The 20667-nt window shown below is 30.6% G+C and overlaps 1 protein-coding gene across 1 annotated transcript in view; it reads right to left on the bottom strand.

Annotated features, from left to right (window-relative positions):
* Window positions 1-12071: 12071 nt before the first annotated feature.
* LOC107439329 (ionotropic receptor 93a) overlaps window positions 12072-20667 on the bottom strand; it is a 35069-nt gene continuing 26473 nt past the window's right edge. The window contains exons 13-15 of the mRNA XM_071187338.2: window positions 18904-19166; window positions 14320-14747; window positions 12072-12569 (exon numbers count right to left, since the gene is read on the bottom strand). Of these exons, the coding sequence (XP_071043439.1) occupies window positions 12298-12569; window positions 14320-14747; window positions 18904-19166 (963 nt within the window). The 3' untranslated portion in view covers window positions 12072-12297. The remainder of the gene's footprint in view (window positions 12570-14319; window positions 14748-18903; window positions 19167-20667) is intronic.

Here is a 20667-nt window from a genome sequence, read left to right as displayed (position 1 = left end):
ATAAAATTGTTTCTTGAAAAATGGAAGGCAAAATGTTTTGGTATGTACTAAAGATCTTATATTTCCCATGACATAAACTTTCGTAAAAGGAGTAAGGCTAATTAAGCTTTTTTTTTAATACTAGTATCACAGACATTCCATAAAATACATTTAAACTTGAAAATGCCGTAAATTTTTTCTTGTTTCACAAATTTAAATATTGGCAGTTTTTTCTTAAAATAAAATATTTATCCTGTAGTTTTCATAATATTCCTACAAAAAAAATGTCTAAAATTTGAACTTGTTTAAGCAACTAACAACAAGCAGCTCGCACCGCCTAACCATGAATAAGATTGTAGCTCTGTTTCAGGGCTATATCTCTTAACGGCCATTGTTGGAAGACCAATACACGTGGACGACGTGGACAGCACCTGAGCTTGTACCCCTTCTCCAAACTTCAACACCACAATCAACCAGAGAACCTTAGGTCATGACAGATTTAACGTGCATATACACGTCCGTTGTTTCTGGTTTTGTCGACTGACAGAATCGAACTCACAATCCCCAGCTGTGGTGTTTTCGATGCCTTAACCATTAGCGTGCTCCAGAAACGCCAAACAACAAAAAATCCTCTGGAGGTTATTCATTTGATTATCATAAGCATAAAATGATTTAAACTTCAATATAAATGAAGGTATTGGGCCAAATGTTGTTGTTACATATGGCTCTCTACAATGTTCAACTTTAAGTGGACATAAACAAGGAGTAAAAAGGAACAAAATTACAATAACAAACAAAGAAAACACATGACAAACACCTATTAATACAAAAAGAACACATAGAAAAAATTAAAGTAAGAAAAAAAATACATATATATACAGTGAAGAATGAGAAGTAGTCTTTACAGAGAGTTCATGTGATCTCTGGCATCCCAGTAAAGTTTACGCAGATCACCCCGCTCTTGGGATTGTTTGTCCAGTAAAGGGCATACAAGCAAGTGGTCTGAGTTCATGGTTCCCGAATTGCAGATTTGGCATTCGCTAGATGGAAGGATACCTATTCTGTTGAGGTGCTCTGCCTTGCACTCATGGCCTGTTGAGAGTCTGAAGTTTGCCACGGCCTTCTTACGAGGACTGTGACAAAATTTCTTCCAACTGTTTTGGATGTTAGCCCAGGGTTTTCCAGTGGATTTTACTGCTTGGTTGAGCTTTAGGACGGTCATAAGTTTCTCGGAAAATTGTTTTTTAAGGGAGTCTGGTGGAATCGGTTTATTACATTGTGGTTCGAGTGTCCCTTTCTTGGCTAGTTGGTCTGCCTTTTCATTGCCATTGATTCCCACATCGCTACTATAACATTGGGTCAAATGTAATAGTATAGGATATTAAAATGTTTAAAAAAACGCAAATTGCATACTCCTAAGGATTCAGCTTACTCTTTAAGCATACTCTTTTTTTTCCATTTTCTTGTTAATTATTGCATATTCTTCTTAATACATTCAAATAAAGAGAACAAAAAGCCAAACTCAGACATTCAAAGTTGAAAGCCAGGATAAAATGGGATTTGTTTACTTTGGCATCTTAGTCTAATATGGCTCATTTAAAAATCTCACAAAATTCAGTGGCAGGTTTCATCGGAAAAGTGAAGGGAACAAAATCAAAATGAGAAGAAAACTTAAATAACTGATATTTAGACAAATGATGTATTATTTCTGATATAGGTTATATAGGAATTAATAACTTAAGCTATAATGCTATTATATACAAAAAATGCAATTTTTTATGCACTTCACTAAGCTATCTAGGCAAGTGAGGAATTGTATCCGAATTATTTTTTTGAATGAATCGAAGGAAACTAAATTCGAGTCAAACTGACAAGCATTTTTAAAAGATAAAAATATTTTTATGTTTGCTAAAATATTATTTTTAGTTCAACCTATTTGCGAATTTTACATTGCTAAGTAAAGTATTTTAACTTAAGAATTAAGTATCTGAATTATATATAATCTATATCGGAAAGATATTCAGTTTAGATGCGTTAAGAGTTTTACTAAAAAATGCACAATTCAAAAATAGTATTCTTTTTACAAACAAACCTTATAATTCTGAACTGTAAGACTATATTATTCTGAACTACATTGGCTTTAGTTTTGTTTCATTAGATTCAGAGTAAAAACTATGTAAGAAACAATACTTGACCTGTGTAGATAGCAATAGGAGATACAAGTCGGAAATTGTACTTTTTATACATAAATCCCACATAATTTTTAAGCTATTAGAACTATCTTCTCAGACTCATTCAATTTAGCGTAAAAATTTTCATTGAAGACAATATTTTATTGATTGATATTGCTGCTAGATATAGCAATGTCAGACGCGCAAAAAAGTACAACTAGGAAGTAATAATTTTTTTACATAAAAACTATTTTAGCTTCTAATAATCCTATTGAAGCGTCTTTGGTTTCATTCATTTTAGTGAATGAATACATAAATAACAATACTGCTCTTGTCTGGAAAGCAATGTCTTAGGCGTAAATACATACAACATTGTGCTTTTTGTACATAAACCCTTAAACCTTCAAAACTACAAGTCTTATATTCTCGTGCCTGGTCGAGTTCGATTCAGCAAGAAAAAAAAACTGATCAAAAACTCATTTTTTTCCTAGTTGACGAAAGTATCGCATGCAATTTTAATAAATTCTAAATTCGGCGTACAGTAATTAAAAACAATCATTAATTCTAAAATGAATGTTGCTCTAAAATGATTATCTTTCATAAAATTTAAGTTTGAGCAAAATTAAGCATTAAATATATTTTGAACAAACTCTATTTTGAAGTTACGTTTAAGAATATCAACCTCTAAAAACAAACGAAACTGAAAGGAGCGATTTTTTTTGTTTGAAGAATTTAGATGTTTTAAGCTCATGACCGCGGTTTGGTTTTTAATATACATTTTAAAAGAAATAATTATGAAAAAAAAGCATCACATCATACCATAAGTTAAATTATAACTTGACTATTATCATTTCTTAAAATATTTTTTTTCTGAAAATCTGAAGGTTTTGTACAATTTGTAATTTTGTGTTACTGAAGAAAGTAAGTTTTTTGATGGCTCTTTTCTTTTGGCAAATACGAATTAAAAGATGCTTTGTTTCTTCGTTTAATTTTATTTATTACGTCAGATTTAGTAAATAACATAATTTGATTTCATTACATTGTACTAACTTGTTTGATTATAGCCGCTTTTGGCTCTTGCACTAAATTCTAAGTACTACTGACTTTTTTTCCAATTTTAAACTACAAACTGCTCCGCATGAAAAATTTGTCTTCCACATTATACTCAATGAAAAATTGGTGAATAATAAGGAAATTTCAGTACAATTTCGCCCAGGGACTCAACACTAAGAGAATTTACACAATATAACCCAATCTTTCGCAAAAGTGTTTTCCCAATTAATAAATATAATTCAAGTAACAAACTATCCAAAGCTCAACGCTTGAAGGGTTTACTGAATTTAATCCAATCATTCCATAATAGGATTTTCTTCCATTTATTAGTAACATTTTTAAGTTCTCAGCTAATGTCTAAAATGCTGGTATTTCACTGAAGTAGCAATAATTTTGCTATAAAGATAAAACATAAATACTTTGAAACTTGTTATTAAGCTTTTGAATAATATGATTTTCTATTTTCTTTCTTGGATGATTAAAATATCTGCAATTACCATAGCTGATATAGTTTCCATAAAAGCCATTGCCACCTTTTAATCTTCTCTTCAAACATAATCTATCCTCAACTATGTCTTACGTATGGTTATTTGAAAGCCGCAAATCTACATATGACGATGACTTTCCTTGACGATGAAAATCAAGCATAATTTTTTCTTTCTTGTGCGTTGTTACATTTAACAGAGAAATGCTCATAATATAATTTCAGTTTAATTTCTTTTTCAAATCAAAGCCATTTTAAATATTTTCTGCACATATCTATATAATAAATATTTCTGGTGAAAATAATCGATTATTTTTCAACTGAACTCAATTACTCAGTTTTCTCATTATTATAACTCAAATTTCATCACAACACGTAGACATCTTAATCGATAATAAAAGCTGGTTCAAGAGGTACAAAGGGGAAAAACTCGATTATTAAAATAGATATTTCCCCATAACCCTATAAAATACTTTTCAAACCGTGGAATCCTACCATCTGTTTTTTAAGAACTTAGCTTGAGTCAATATTTTCAACTCATAAACGATAGAACTAGATTTTCTTACAGACGTGAATTACGTTTATTCTTTTCAGATTGTGACTTATTCCGTTTTACTACTTTATAGATTTGAATCTACTTTATGTTTTTGTTGTTTACAACTGTTAAGTCGAAAAAGAAGAATTGATCATTAGATGACAAGTAGCATTTATTGATGATACATTGTTTATTTTTCTCAACAGTAATTTCCCGTCTATTTAAATTTGAAACGACGTTTAATAATGCACATGCCAATGATAACTAAATTGAGAAATGATGATGAAATTGTTTTTAAATATATTATGTGGGCAATATTTTAGGGCTCATTTCTTATTTACTACCTTCTTTTATTTTCATCGCGTTTATGAAATAAAATTATTTCCTATTTTTAGAATTAAAATCAAGCTTATTCTTTGCTATAAAGGTTTTTTGTTTGGTGGAATTTAATCTTAACTGAATGAGCATATTTGAAATGTTTTAATTAAAGAAGGATTTACAATAAAATACAAACTTTAAATATAGCGCACAATTTTCTTCGATATAAAAAAAATTGAAATAGTTCAGGAAATGAACTGTTTGCCCTTCTATGGAAAATTCTTAATTGCTTTCTTATGTTTTCTTCCAATTATTGTAAAACAGTTTTACATCTGAAAAGGTATTTCTATGCAATTAAACTAGAGCTGACTAACCTTTTAATAAAAGTACCTCTACATGAAGAAAAAATATTATGCGGACCACTTGCAATTTTTTCTAACATAAAAAAAAAGTACAAAAGGTGACAACAATGCTATTTAGAGATTGTGATTTTTACTCAAAATGTACTTTTTTCCCATATAAGTCTGAGTAGGAGATATTTAAGAAACGTTTAAATAAATAAAATAAAAACTTAGAAGTTTTTTCAAAAAGAGGGTAGGGTAAACTAAAAAACAGGGGATACCTAGAATAAATTAAAACAATTTGAATAAAGAACAGATAAAAGTAAAATGGACATATTATTTCGTTTCTATAAACAAGAACCTTCCTCAGTGTCTAAATACCAAATAGCAGTAGAAAAGAAACGGGACAAACACGCACGAAGTGGTTTAACCAGTAGGGACGGACGAACAAGAGTGAACAAGGTAAAGAATGAAGGAAGATAAGTAACATGTGTGTGGGGATTTGGAGGGTTAGAAATACAGGGATTAGAAATTAAATTATAATGGATTTCCAAACAATGCCAAAAGGATGGAATGCTAGAAGGATCATTAAATTAATTATTAGAATTTTTCAAAATAAGGAAGCATTCCCAGAAATCAAGGTTGGTAGACGAAAAGCAGTATTGAATAATTCCAGCGGAAGAAAACTCAAATCTATGATTAAAATTCTTTCTGTGCAAAGCGATGGAATTTCGTTTAATTATCTGATATTGGACATATTTTTCTTATTTTAAAGTCGAAATACATTTAGAGGAAGTAGAATAATACGTAGGGCTTAAAGGATAATAAGTAGGATCCATTTTGCATAAAATAGGATCCATTTTGCTTGTTCAATTTAAACAAGACCACATTAACAAAAAATTTGAAAAATACCAAAAATATCCTCTTCATATGAAAATTAAGAATTTTACTGTAAGTTTTCACAATCAGACAAATTGTGTTAATAATTAAAAAAATGAATTAATGGTTTTAAAAGTAGACGTTTGCTTTGCTTTAGTGTGACTATAAAAGCGTACTATTCCTTACAGTAATGTTTCTCAGAGCTGATTCTCTTATATTGCTCTGAATTTCTTTAGCAATTTATTGAATTTAAAGTGCAGAGGAATGAATAAAATAAAAACTTTAAGTATTAACATAAATCTCAAACGACATTTGAAAAATAATTGTGCTTTCCCGAAAGAAAAAAAAATCGATCATTTCATTAAAAAAAGAAATTTCTGAGGAGGTCTCAATATTTTTCGATAAAGTAATTAATGGAATACGAATAATGCGTTTGGCACTATTACAATAAACCTAGGAGAAAATTGGAATGCTACTAATCGTATGAGCAAGTGAAAAATGATTTAAAAGTTCATTAAATTTTCCATAAACATGTCATTTTCTCCGAGAATGGAACAGGTACTCTCCAGATAAATTGCAAATTCAATCAATAATGTTGAAATGCCGATACATTTTCCATTAAATGATAAAAAATAAAATTCATAAATTGGTGTCATGTACAGCAAGTTGCTATCATGACAGCGTGCTGTAATCTATCGCGGTAAGCACGGGCTTAATATTTGAATGTTTTAAGTTTATAACTTTCATTTAGTTCATTCTCCAATTTATTCAAAAAGAATTATTTTTGACATTTTCTTCTCTCATACGACAATAAAATATAAGTATCTATTAAATTTCAGTAGAACATAATACGGTGCTATCTGGAATGGTTTAATGCAGGGCAACTTTTGTGTGTAGGAGTATAATGCACTAGATTGCTTGTTGCAATTTTAATTCTTCGTAGTCAGAATACCTTTAACCCCTTCAGAACCACGATCACATAAAGTTACTACCCGATTCTCCCTTCATGTCCCACGGTATCATATGAGACAAACCTTTCCGACTAGAGCAGCCCATGATTACTAGACGTGGTTTCAATTGAAAAGAGCGGTTGAAACCTATCATTATTTTGAATAACGTCTCACAGACATTCAATATGCGCTTTCCACTCCGAGGTTTCTTTTTTATTTGATAAGGGGAATTAATGCATGAATGGGAACCTTAAGATTGAGTTCGTGAATTAGTATGCTCAGGGTTTTTGTTTTGATTTTGACAGAATGAGGAAAAGATGGTGCATACTTTGGTAATGTTTTGCATACTAGATAATGTTTTGCATACTTTGGGTTAGTTTTGCAATTTATTCTTTAAATAGAAAAAAGTTTTTTACAGTATATTCAGGTATTTACAGAGATAATAAATTGTAAATTTTAGCGCATTTAACTGCAGTAACGATTTTATATGAATCTTTAAATGAAATTAGGCTTAACGGGAAACTTGCCCATGAGTATGATACTCTCGGAGCATGTAAGCCAGAAGAAGCACTTCCTTATCTCTCCGCCAGTTCTGAACAGATTAATAATCAGTTGCACAGCTGTAAACATTCATACTTTTAGATTTCTTCTCAAAAGTAAAGGCAATAAAGTAACTCATTTGGAGCCGCAAAGTAATAATTAAGAGTGTGAAAAATAAATCCGCTGATCAAATCACGCAAATAGCTATTGAGAATGACGAGTTGTAAATTTCAAAAGCTATTTGGAGCATTAAATGCATTATCTAATCATAATTTTCGTTGTTCAGTTTATTTCAAAGATATGCAATTAGGAGAAGTTTTGTGATGTTACTCTTTTCCCAATAAACTTGAATTCAATCATTTAAATAAAATGAATTAAAATAAAGTATCAAAACCTGTTTGATTGCCTGTTTAGACAGGAAAGAGTTGAATTATAATTATCGGAAACAAATTTTCAAAACTTTTGGAAAAGATAGAGATAGTAAGAAAATAACACATAAATAAAATGGAGACTTCGTCGGTGTTTCTATTTATGAAAAATACTTGAGTAGTAAATAATTTGTGTTCTCTAATATCGGAGAGACCAATGAAAACATCACTTCATATTAGGAAAGTCCTTAAAGCTTTCGATGTCCCTGATATTTATGAAAAATACTTGAGTACTAAATGCTTTGTATTCCTTGACATCGGAGAGACCAAAGAAGACACCACTTCATCATGTTATGCAAATTCATATAGCCATTGGTATCTTTGATATTTATGAAAACTACTTGAGTAGTAGATATTTTGAATTCTCTAATATCTGAGAAACTAATGAAGAAACCGTTTCATTATATTATGAAAATTCAAAGATCCTCTATAAACGAAAGAATTTTTTTGCGATTGCCTGCTGAACGCCCATTTTTATTATTAAGAAGTAATATGATTTTACGTCTCTTTTATTAGAAAGAATTTTACATTTAGCCACTTAAAACACTTCCTAATCTAAACAGTTTTACAAACAAATAACGCCAAATAGTATAATATATTTTCTGATGTAAAACAAAATCTTTCGAAGGAGTTTGAATTTTAATATGTTATTAAATTTGTTGTTACTTGATTAGGTCCTAAATTATTCTCATAATGGGTTTATCCTCTAACTTAGTAGAAGAAACCTTTAAATTGATCTGTAAAACTAAATTATCTGCCGAACGTGTGGTAAAATATCTACATTTAAATGTTGCAATTCAGGAGTTTAATACTTTGTTAAATTCAAAAATATCTAATTCTGCAAAATGGAATGAAATAAGTTCAGTGTCACATAAAAGCACTTTTTTTCATTTTGTTTCATTTGACTGAATACTTTCAAAGTTATAGCGAAAAAACATACGACCAGAAAAATGAGTTTTTTTATATAAAAATGTTCGTATCTGCTTTAAGCTAGATTAATAAAATTTTATGCAGTTATTGCAAATAACAACCAAAGTAATCTATTACAAGTTACAAGCTTATTGCTTGATTTTCTGGCGTAAGGTGTTCAAAAATACTTGCTTTCTCCTGCAATTTATTGTCACTCTCTCAAACCTCGCAAAGCTTTAAACTTTCTTGTTATTAGATTATTTAAGTACCAATACTGATACTAATTCGTCAAGTACCTGCTCATCATGGTTCTTAAGCCACACTGCATGTTACATATTCCCGTTAAAAATAAAATTTTTATTAATAAATTTTTTACTTGTGTTGTTGAATGGCAAGCGTATCCAGTATTGTTTTTTTTTTCTTTTGGAATGAAGCAGTAGACATTGAGGATCTTTTTTAAACCTGTTGTTCAACCAATTGAAAGGCATATGCTTTTATAGGTAAATATATTACAGAGACACAGGAAGGGAAGTGGGAAATTCGCGATTTAGAACAAATTTTTCAAATATTTTCCACGATGTTCTTAACGTCGTGTCTTAAATGCATGAAATATAGTATCTCCAGTTTCAAATTGCTGTCTGGTTAAATGTTTTTATTCAGCAAAGTACGAACATGAATTCCATTTATCTTTTAAGATGTCTTTTTCTAAAAATCGTAAAAAAAAACAAAAAAAAAAAAAACGATAGCTTGAAGTATATTTTTTAATTGAAAAAAAAAACTTTTGAAATACATATGTAAAAAATTCGAACAAAAATTGAAAGGATGTAGGAATCTTCCTTATGACTTTTGAGTAAATTTAGAATAGGTTAACCATTTCGCATTAGGTAACTATGTTGTGTTAGTTTTGGTTCAATTCATTAAAAATTAATAAATAAATAAAAGCATAAAAAATATCTATGAGGAGTTTTTGTGTGATGTCAATTGTGATGTCTTTTGTGATGTCTATGAAATAAGCTTAGAATAGATTGATCTTTTTAGATTCGATAATTGTGTTGCGTTAGCAACATTTAAAAAAACATTTAAAAAATGAACATTTAAAAAAGATGAAATAATGCATTAATAATTTCTATTACGATATTTTTGTGATTGTATTAGTAGTTTGCCTTAAATTAATGCATTTTGAGTTAAAAACAGGTATTTTCATGTGTTTTTCAAGGTTAACTGTACTTCTAACTGGAAAAATAAAATATATTTACTATCAAACAAAAACAAAAAAAATTGAACATTTTCTAAAAATCTCATCATATCAAGTATGATAATATAAAAGGGAAAATAAAAAATAACGCATATGTATCATTACGCGTAGTTGAATGATCGAGGTAAAGAAAGACAGTGAAACCTGTTAATGACCACGTTTTACTGACCATCTGTCTAATTTGAACCTAATTATCTAGTACCAAACAGGCATAAACAAATAAATTGCTCATTTATAAATTGAGCTGTTGTCTAAGTGTTCCATAAAGTTTCGTTCCACAAGTTGTCAACTTACTTAGAAATTTTATTTACTTAAATGTTTCTGCACCTATAGGTTTTTTTTCAGTCGTAATATATTAGCGGCCTAATGCATAAACATTCAGAGTCTATCTTTTATGTGTTGATGTTGCGTTTTTGGTGAAAAAAATAATAATTTAAGCAGTTGCCGGTGGATGGCAGTAGCATGTACCACTGAAGCCAGTTGTAGTGTTATACGCTTCGAAACCCCGGAGGGATTTATGAATAACCCTGTATAAATCTGAGAAAATTGACAATGAATTTTAACTGACTTAACATTCGTTGCCAAACCGTAGCATAGAACGCTCCTTCACAGTTGACTGGATTGGTAATCGTCTTAAAAAATGTTAACTCTCGCACTGTAAGAAATAGATGCTCAATTTTCACGTTTTTCTTACTTTGTTTTTGACGAAGCCGTTTCCTAGTACTATATGTTATTGACAGTTTTTCGAAGAAAGGAATTTCGTCAAAATTATAGAAATATTTTGTCATTCTATTATTCCAGAAAAAAAGGCCTCTTGTATCTAACTTTTCTAGTCATCACTTTATCGTGGGCACCATATAGTTGGAACAATGTCATCCATACATCATAAGAAGGGCAGAGAGAAAGAGATAAATTAAAACGGAATACAAACCCGGGATCTTTCCGGTACGAGGCCGACTTCTTGACCACCATACAGTCCGGTCGGCTTAGTTCGTCACTTTATATTCGATCTTGTAGTCCTCATCTCCCACAATGCACTGTGATGAGGTTCCGAGTTGAGGAAGCATTTTCGTCAAATATATGAGAGTTCGCGTTTTATCCCAAATCACATGATTTCGTTAGGAAATAATTCTCAAAACTAATAATATACAATTCAAAGATTACTGAATCATCAAAAGTAAAAGTTTTATTCCTGACACTAGACTATATCTGACACATTCTGACTACGCAAACACTAATCAATCCGGCCGTAATGATGTCAGTGGACAAAAAATTAATATGAGAAATTTGTGAAGATCCATGTCCAGAAGACCATGATCTTTGGCCAAAAGTCAAAAATTAAATTTTCAACTAAAATATGTGTAGGCAGTTTAAATATAACCCAAATTAAGTATTCATATTCATTCCAAACATTATAATTTACTTTTTGGACCGACAAGAGTACAATGTAATGAAAAATATGTTAAATTTTTTTTTAAATGCAACTTTTAAATTTTTATTTCAGAAATATATATAGGAATTCAATCATACTGTTACATTTTTATCAGAGTAATTAGTTTGAAATTATAGCACAATTTTTCAGTTTGTTGGATTAGTTAATACTCTAGACAAACTTATAGTTTATATCCTATTATTTGACATTTTATAATGTTTGAATGAATTTCGAAACTTAGTTCCAAAAAGTTCCACGAGGTAATTAGCTAACAATTGTTGTTGTTGTTTTCTTTGATGTTTCTTCTTTCGAAAAAAACTGCCCCATTTTGCCCGTACTGCAAAGGTGGACTAAATATACCGAAAAACAGAAATTAAGTTTTTTCTTCTTCATGTTTTCGCGTTATTTTGTAATTAATTCGCGTTATTTTGTAATATGACTTCGGAAATATAATTTGCTTTTCATTTTTAATATAAAATTACGAAAATTATTGTATTTTCATTGCTATATTTAATTATTTAAACGTACTATATTATTTTTTTTAATATTTGCTTGCCATATTTCAGCCGCCATTTTGTTTTTTGGGGTATTTTTAGTGTATTTCAAAATTTTATTTATGAATTCAATTCACCTGCACATAAAAGCTCCTAAATAAAACCCCCCAAATTTTGAAACAAATTTTATCGAAATACTAATTTTGGCCACGAGACCTTGAATGCTGGCCCACTGTGCACGTAGAACGCGTAGGAGTTACCTTCTGGACACGCCACGTATTAAAGAAAAGAATGAAACTTAAAGAAAGTGAAAAAGGCATATTTTATTAATTCTTCGTTTTACAAAGAAAATTATGATAAATATTTATAAAGACAATGCTTCATATAAACAAGTATCTAATCTAAATTTTTCACTTTTCGCCGCGTGCAACGCCTTTACATTTCTTTACATAAAAATGCTGTTGCAAAGCGTCTTGTATAAAGCAAAAATATATATTATGTTTAAATTATTCATTGAGAATCATCTTTCTTATTGACGCTGATGATCCCCATTTTCGTAAGTGAAATATGAATCATTATTTCCATATCTTGATTGCTCATTAGCTTGAGTGTTTCTTTCAGCATTCTCATAACTTCTTCTAATTGCGAACGAATTGTTATTAGTATATTCTCCTCCAAAATTCGTCCTTTCAGCATTGTCACTGTCGTAATTGTTATAGATGTCTCTTCGTCCGTATTCATCTAATCTTACGTCGGAATTCATAGTGCTGCGTCGATTATTCCACTCATCCTTGCTGAATCCTAATAAAACAGAACAGAATTTGAAACTCAAAAAAATGCATTCATGTATTTTTTTACATGTTACACTGTAAAAAAATAGTCCGTGAAAAGAGAACAGTTCCGATGACTCAGTTTACGGTATTTCTCCGTTCTTAAATAAAGTTTTCGTTGGGATTATTTTAAGACATATAATATATAAATTAATTATTAGCTTTTTGCAAAAATATTTCTTTTAAGCGATCCTTGCTATATGTTGGGTTAAATCACGGACAAGAAGTTGGACAATTAAGTAATTGATAAATTTGAAATGCTTGAGTTTTGATGTAAGTTCTACAGAAAAATTACAAACTTATTAATTTAATAATAGCAATAAGTTTCTCAATGTATAATTATAAGTATAATACTCGTGTATTGTACCAACCATCCATGCATATAAGGAAAAGAATATTTTATTCGTTAAAATTAAGCACGAAAGTAGATTATTTTTAAAATAGAGAAATCAAATAAAGACAAAAAAGTAAAATGAAATTCAGGATTTAAAATTTGAAAAAAAAAGAAAAATAATCCGTTTAAGGTCAACTATATGCATAGGTCAAGTATAGCTTTTTCTTTTTTTGTATGTTCTTCACTTTATCCTATCAAAAAATTAAATTTTGAAATTTCTATTTCCTCAAAGAAGGGTTTTAATTTCTAGGTTTTTCTATAAGTGCTACAGTGCTTATTTTTAAAGCACATGTACTTAATTTTACAATAAAAGTACTTAGTTTAAAAGTATAGTTTTTGTGAGTTGAAGAAAATCAAGGAATAACATTAAAGAAGAAACATTTGTAAAAATGTTTACGGAAAGAATAGGTAAAAACTCGTTATGATTTTTGAAATGTGTTCCTGAAACAAAAAATTCCCCTACAAATTGTGATGATTATCTCGGTTTTATCTGATGAAAATGGTCATTAAATTCACAAAAATCAAATCTTGTAAATTTTCAAATCAGTGTTAAAGAATTATTCTTGTGCCGGAGTTTTGAAAGGTGAATATTTGAGACAAATGCAATATTTCATGAAACCTTGTCACTGATCAAGTAAGAATCAGTTTTTTTCATTATCAAGGATTCAATTATTTGTTTATAATTACCTACATAAATAATGAAAATGAAAAAAGAAATGCATCTAAATTACTTTATCTGCAGAAAAATTTGGATCATAATTTCAGTAAGGAAGAGACATAAGAGTTGTATCGTATGTTTTTTCATAATGAAGCGATCAATTTATCTTCACATTTTTCCAAATTTAAAGCTGTTGACAAAACACCACATAGTTCTAGAGATAAAAGCTAATACTATTTAAGGTATTTATATATTTAAGGTGTTATAGTGTCAAAAATAAGTAGAAAAAAGTATTTGGAACCTCTATTGCTGTTACCTTTAACGTAGAAAAAAATAACGGTGTTTAATGATGTATTTCACAGCCATAAATTATTAAAATGCTAAACATAACATTTTCAATTATTTTGAACTAAATTAGTTCAAAATAATGAAAAAAGTGCTAAAAATATCTTTATAAATTTTGCCTTTTTTCTTTAAATCCTCAAATTTAAAAAGAAATCTTAGAAATAACAATCGAGACCATAAGGTTCCTCATTTTTGTAAGTCTTCTATAAAATTCTTAATTTATTAAGTGCAACTAAAATACGTAAATGAATTATTAATTGCTATTGCACACCAATACTCACGATAAGATATCTTACTTCGTGCTATATTTTTACTTATTCTTACCTCTATTATCAGTACCATTGCTAAATGAAGTAGCATTCTTTTTCTGCTTTCTGTTTTTCACTTTATCAAGATCTCTTATACCAGGATACATTCTAGATTGCATAAAGTTATCTTTTTTATTAATTTTTTGGGATCCTGCATTCAGGAAGGGAATTATAAATTTGGATCTCTTTGAATGCATAACACGCATATTAGCCGGGAAATGTCCTTTGTTTCGACATAAAATGTAAACAAGTTCTGACATTAGGAAAAGAATTGAGCCACATAGTCCAAACATTAAAATATAGAAAGATCCAACCATTTGAGAAACATTAATTTCTCTGGTATCTCCTGCTTGTGGTTTTAATGCCAATGTACATTCATTATCAGGTGGAGAAGCATCTCTTTTCCATTTTAGAAAAATGCCACATTCAAATAATCTTTCTACCCTAAAAAGATAAAAACGCAATGGATTACAAGCTTGTCACTTATTTTAAGAGTTGGTAGAAATTATACTTGGTGTCCCGTTATCACCACCCTTAATATATATTTTTATGACTCTTGTCCAAAACACTCTTTACTCTAATGTGTATAAGCAAATATACACATTAACGGTCACAAATTATTATTTAAGCGAAGGAATAGGAAAATTTTAATTGAGTAGTTAATAAGGAAAACGAGATTGAAAAATATTAAAATATGTTTGATTGCCTGTGAAAATTCAAATTAGGTGGAAGCAAAAATCAAAAAAGCCTTCAAATTTAATTCGGCAATAAAACTTATTTTCATATTTTATTCTCGCCTTCTTCAATAATTATTCGATAGATTTTCTTAATATTTTTGTTTTCTTCTCTTTTCTAGAATGAATTTTCTATCTGAATTTGTAACTGAAATTTGTTATCCCTAATAATCATGCTTATTTTATTCGATATTTAACGAGGATTTAGTAAATGTATATTAGAGGCTGTGGTTACGAAACACTGTGTAATTTTTACATCATAAAATTATGTTTCGTATTTTTATAAGTACTTAGAACTTTTACCCTCTTATGAGGTAACTGATTATTGTATTAAATAGTAAGGATGAGATAAGTTCTTCAAAATAAATAATGAAATAAGTGTAAAAGAAACACTTTTTACTAAAATCGGAAACGAATAACTGTTTTTAGAATAATTTTCGGCTCAATACTGAAATATAAAGTTTTATTCATATTTCTCGAAATTTATGAGAATTTTCGAATAATTTTGTTTACAAAAATACATATTTTATGTTCTAGTTGCCGAAAAAGTATTTTTTTCCTTAAAATTAGTAAATATGTTTAAAGTCTTGAGTGTATAAGTCAAAGTTCGTGTCATTTGGATAATTTTTTCTATGAACTTAATCATTTTTTTAAATGTTCAAGTCATAAGATTTTGTTTAATTTTATTGAAAACCACCTACTCATATATTCGTTCTATCTGGAAAAAAAAAGCAGTCGCTTACTTTTAAATTTTTTTTTAATTCCAATTATTTTTTTAAATTGCAATCGCAAACAAAACCCCTCATCTGTGTGAGTAATTTCATAGGGGAAATCATTAGTAACAGTTTCTAATAGAGATAAGTCGATAATAAATAATAAAAATAGTGACTTGACAAATAAATTCACTGTAATTACCATATTAACACAAAATTTAAGATTATTGGTCAAAAATGTTAGAAATTATTGTTTATTTATAGTTCTCACCTTTTACGGTTTAACAACCAGAATTTTACCAACGTGAACTAGGCCCATCTTATGAAGCAACATAATATCTTGATGCCAAGTGCATACAATAGCTGAGAGGGCTAATCTGCCAATATTATAGCCGAATGAACGGGTATTCGTATCAAGTTGTTAAAACCGCAATATATCTTCCATTTCTTCAACACATGAAGAGTTTCTAGTGTCTTGAACTCTCCAATCGGTGACCCTGGACTATTAGAATACGAAACTCACATTCACGTGTAGATGGCAGCACCACAGAGTTGCTTAGTACAAAAATGTCTAGTATGCCCCCTTTCTCTCGATAGATGGCAGCAAAATATAAGCTAATTTAGTCACATTTCATTTGATAAAACACAACTCAACTACAGCTAAACTCCAATATCCTTTCTCCAACGGAAAACCTAACATAGTGTGACCCCAATGTCCAGTTATATTTTATTTTTACAGTTTCGAAACGATACTAGTTGTAGACTGTTTCAAAACCGTAAAGGTAAAAAATGTTCCTAACCATAAATTTTGCGGTTAATTGGATGGGAGGTCTGCTGCTCGCTAATTTCACTGAAATTTAGAAGGAAAATTCTAGCGGTGTGTCAAAAAACTGTACCCATTAGAAATCACATGCTAATAATTTAACGGGGAAGAAGCCAAGCCTCTTAAGATTTATCGAAACTTTATTGAGGAAAGCTTGATTCAAACCATCAAGAATAGTTTGTTTGGTTATCGTAAGGGGTGGCCAACCTGCGACTCGCGAGCCACATGTGACTCTTTGAAGGATTATTTGTGGCTCTCGATAAATGTACCCGAGTTCCCTTTTCATTTTTGTGCTATTATATTTCATTATTTTTCTGAACCCATTTGAAATTAACATAATTCAAGGAGAGTTTTCCATTTCCAATATAATTATGACCCAAAAAGTATCTGAAGAATTAGAATTAATAGAGATGCAAGACGATCAAGCTCTACAATTAAAATATAAGTCGACGTCGATTACTGAATTTTGTACCAGAATCGAAGCATCCTGAATTAAAAAAGGCTGCTTGTCTAATTATTTCAATATTCGGAACAACGTACTTACGTGAATCATTTTATTCCACTTTAAAATTCGTGAAATCCGAACACCAATCAGTATTAACTAACCAGCATCTCAAAGAATTACTGAGAAGTGCTGTCACCAATTATTCACCAAATTTTAAAGAATTGTTAAGAGAAGTAAAATAAATGTGTTTAATTTTTAATAATTAAATTCAATACACATATTTTGTACTTTTATTTATATGTTTTCAATAAATATAATTTCTGCAAAAAATTTTTTTTTAATACCTTTTTTGCATACCTTTTAAATACGCATTTAACTGCGGCTCGCGAAAAATTTCAAATTTTGAAAAATGGCTCGACTATTAAAGAGCTTGTCCACCCCTGGTATATAACTTGATGACGATTCTAATAATTGACTTTCACCTCCTCCAAATTTCCATCAATAATCAAACAGGTCTTAATCTCTACAGTGAGGTTTCTCGTCAGGTTTTGATAACAATTTAGTTTTTTCCTCTTTAGTACGTTAATTTTCAACACTCAATGTTCTTTTTTTTTAAAATTTAGCTTTGAACAGGAATTTTTAAAATCTATATTCAATGCAGTGATTGCGTATCACTTTGTATACAAGTTTTATTGCTTTTTTTTATTTTTACATTGCTTTAATACCTATCCAAAACGGGAATATATCCAAAGCAAATTTAATTCTTTTGTTCCTGAAAATACTGTTTCTTTTTTAAGCGTTTGTAGAAAAGGGTGCATTTGGTTTTATTTTTTAAAATTATTATCCCCTTACACTGTTTATATACTGCGAAGAGCCATTACATTGTGGTGATAGGTTCGACGCTCATCGTAAAATCAAGTTTATTTCATATTGTTATCTGTTTGTCTTTAATCAATTGTGTTTTTACTTATTTTTGAAGTGAACTGAAATAAGAGTTCTGATGTCATCATATTAGAATTGTATAAATACCAGCTCGCACATGACAGCCTGTCAATAATTTCTCCCATCACTTGCCGTGATGATGTTCTTGTAAATCAAACCAACTTGTATATAAATGTAAATATGTTTAATAAAATATTAGTATCTCGAAGGAGCTATCTTCGCTTACCTCAATGGTGACCCGGACGTGATTTGAACACGCAACCTTCTTCGCTTACCTCAACATTATGACCACCCTGCTAATAACATGTAGGACCACCTTTAACCCTCAAAACCGCCAGCGCCTGCCATGGCATTGATTCCACAAGGTGCTGATAGATAGTCTGAGGTATCTGGTACCAAGCGCTCACCAACTGGTCCTGCAATTCCCTCACATTGCGAGGGGGTAGCGTGGCAGCACGAATTTGGTTTTCCAAGTAGGACCACAAATGCTCTATTGTATTAAGGTCAGGTGAATTTGGGACAATGACATGACTTGAAAGTCACTGGAATGTTCCTCGAACCAATCCATGACGATTTGACCCTCATGACATGGTGCATTATCCTGTTGGTAAACACCATCCCCTGCAGGAAAAACTGTTGCCATAAATGGGTGAACTACGTTCAAGTAGCTTATAGACGTGAGGGATTGTTCTATGAGGATTATGGGTCCTAATGTGCCCCATGAAAACATTGTTCCTGGTCGAAACCATGAAAACCTGGGCGAACCCATTGTTATAGATGGAGGGTGGTCATAATATAATGGCTCTTCGGTGTATTTCATATTTCAATTTAGAGCCTTAATAAAATTTATCTGTATGGTTGCATAAATATTTTTTTTATAAATGTACTTCTAGTAAAAAAAGGATATTTTTGTAACATTCATATGATTACTTTAAATACTTACTCAGAATTTACATGCTCTAAGTATGGCCAGTTTTTTCGAACTGCTAGTGAGACGCTTTCTGCATGAACATCAACAGCACCAACAGCATAATAACATTTATTTGTTTCATTGTATGATTTACCCATTATTTCAAGCAGTTCAAATCTTGAAGCTATAAGTACGAGATCATTATCTTTTATTTTCTTCATCCATTTTGGTTTGTCATCTTGTTTGAGAATAACCAATCGCTTTCCAACGTTTCTATAAGTTTCTGATGTTGAAGTCTGAATCACAAAAAATAATAGTATCAATATGAGTGATAAAAAAAGCCAGAAAAATGATTGTGGGGAACAATTTTTTTTCTATTGCAAATTTAATGGATCTTAGATAGTTTAGTATCATTGATATCAAATCCACAATCAGTTTGAATGTCCAAGTAGCATTTTTTTTTTGAAAATGACCTTTTTTGAAGAAATTTACAAGTTTAAAAATGTTATATATGGCAGGGGGTCACATAAAGGCTGCAAAAGCTTCTAGGGGAGCTAGGACAAGTCCTCAGAATTAAAAATTGCATGAAATCCCGTGTCCAGAAGTGTAATATGCCACTTGGGGGCTGTTCTATTATAAACTGATTCTTCGTGTGCTTCTGAGCAAGTCTCAATAGAGAAGCGGATCAAAATTGCTTCATCAAGATTTGAATTACATAGGAAATCATGATCAGAAATTTCATCATACGTGGCTAGGGGCACTTCCCTATTATGACCTGCTCAGAAGCACACGAAAAAACAGTTGGGAAGTGTCTTAAGCGGCGCACGACGACGCGAGTTGCTATGCCATTTTAATCCTGATGATGTGCCTTAGTTCCCCAAGAAGTTTGTCGCAACTTTTACGCGACACTCTGCTACAAGTAAAGTTTTTGATCTTGTACATTTCGGTAAAAAATTGACTCAAAAAGTTATTTAAAGAAATAATTAGTTGATGTGCAAAACACTAATTTTAGATTTGAAATCCCCACACCCGAATTGGGTAAGATCATATATTTATATGAATGCAACAAAAGATTTGTTCCCCACTGTAATTGAAGAAAAGAATTTAAAAAGCTGTACAGGCCAAATTATAAATTCAGAGAGAAATTGCAGTAAAAATGTCACTTATTGCTATAAAAGTAATTAGCAGCATCTACGTGAGACGAATAAATCGTTAGATGACTATTAGCCTTATTTAATCGCATACGCGTAGGAACTACACATTTTCTGTGGAGAAAAATCACACTAGCAACTTTTCTTCACTTTTGTCTTCAAATTGTTGAAAATAACAATGTTGGGAATTTCCTGTCTTTCTCTTTTATTCTTACAATTTATTAGTTCAATTTTAAACTGTTTCCAAAAGAGAACTTTGTACATGCATATACAGATGGCTCCCCTCACAAAACTATAACAAATGGAGGCTCTGGAGTGTTTTTAACCACTTTAAGTAATTCCCCGTAACAAGGTAAATTTGGAGTAGGCGCTACAGCCTCTAACTTCACCTGCGAGCTACGGGCAATTTTAGAGGCCCTTAACATGTATAAAGCCCTTCCCCCCTCTGAGCAAGCAAAGGGCCTTGTTATCTTCTGCGACTCGAAGACCGACCTCCAAGCAATTTTAAAAGGGGACTCTTCTATCAGTCAAGAAATCATTTCAAATCTTCATGAACTTCAGGACTTAAGCAGAACCTGTACTCTTCGGTGGATACCAGCACACGTTGACATTGCAGGAAATGAAAATGCAGATAAATTAGCCAAGG

Source organism: Parasteatoda tepidariorum, chromosome 11, assembly GCF_982258835.1.
Source record: "Parasteatoda tepidariorum strain Cologne lab strain chromosome 11, Ptep-v5.0, whole genome shotgun sequence".
NCBI lineage: Eukaryota > Metazoa > Arthropoda > Arachnida > Araneae > Theridiidae > Parasteatoda > Parasteatoda tepidariorum.
The sequence above is the reverse complement of the archived record's forward strand: the minus strand, read 5'-3'. Positions and strand labels throughout refer to the sequence as shown.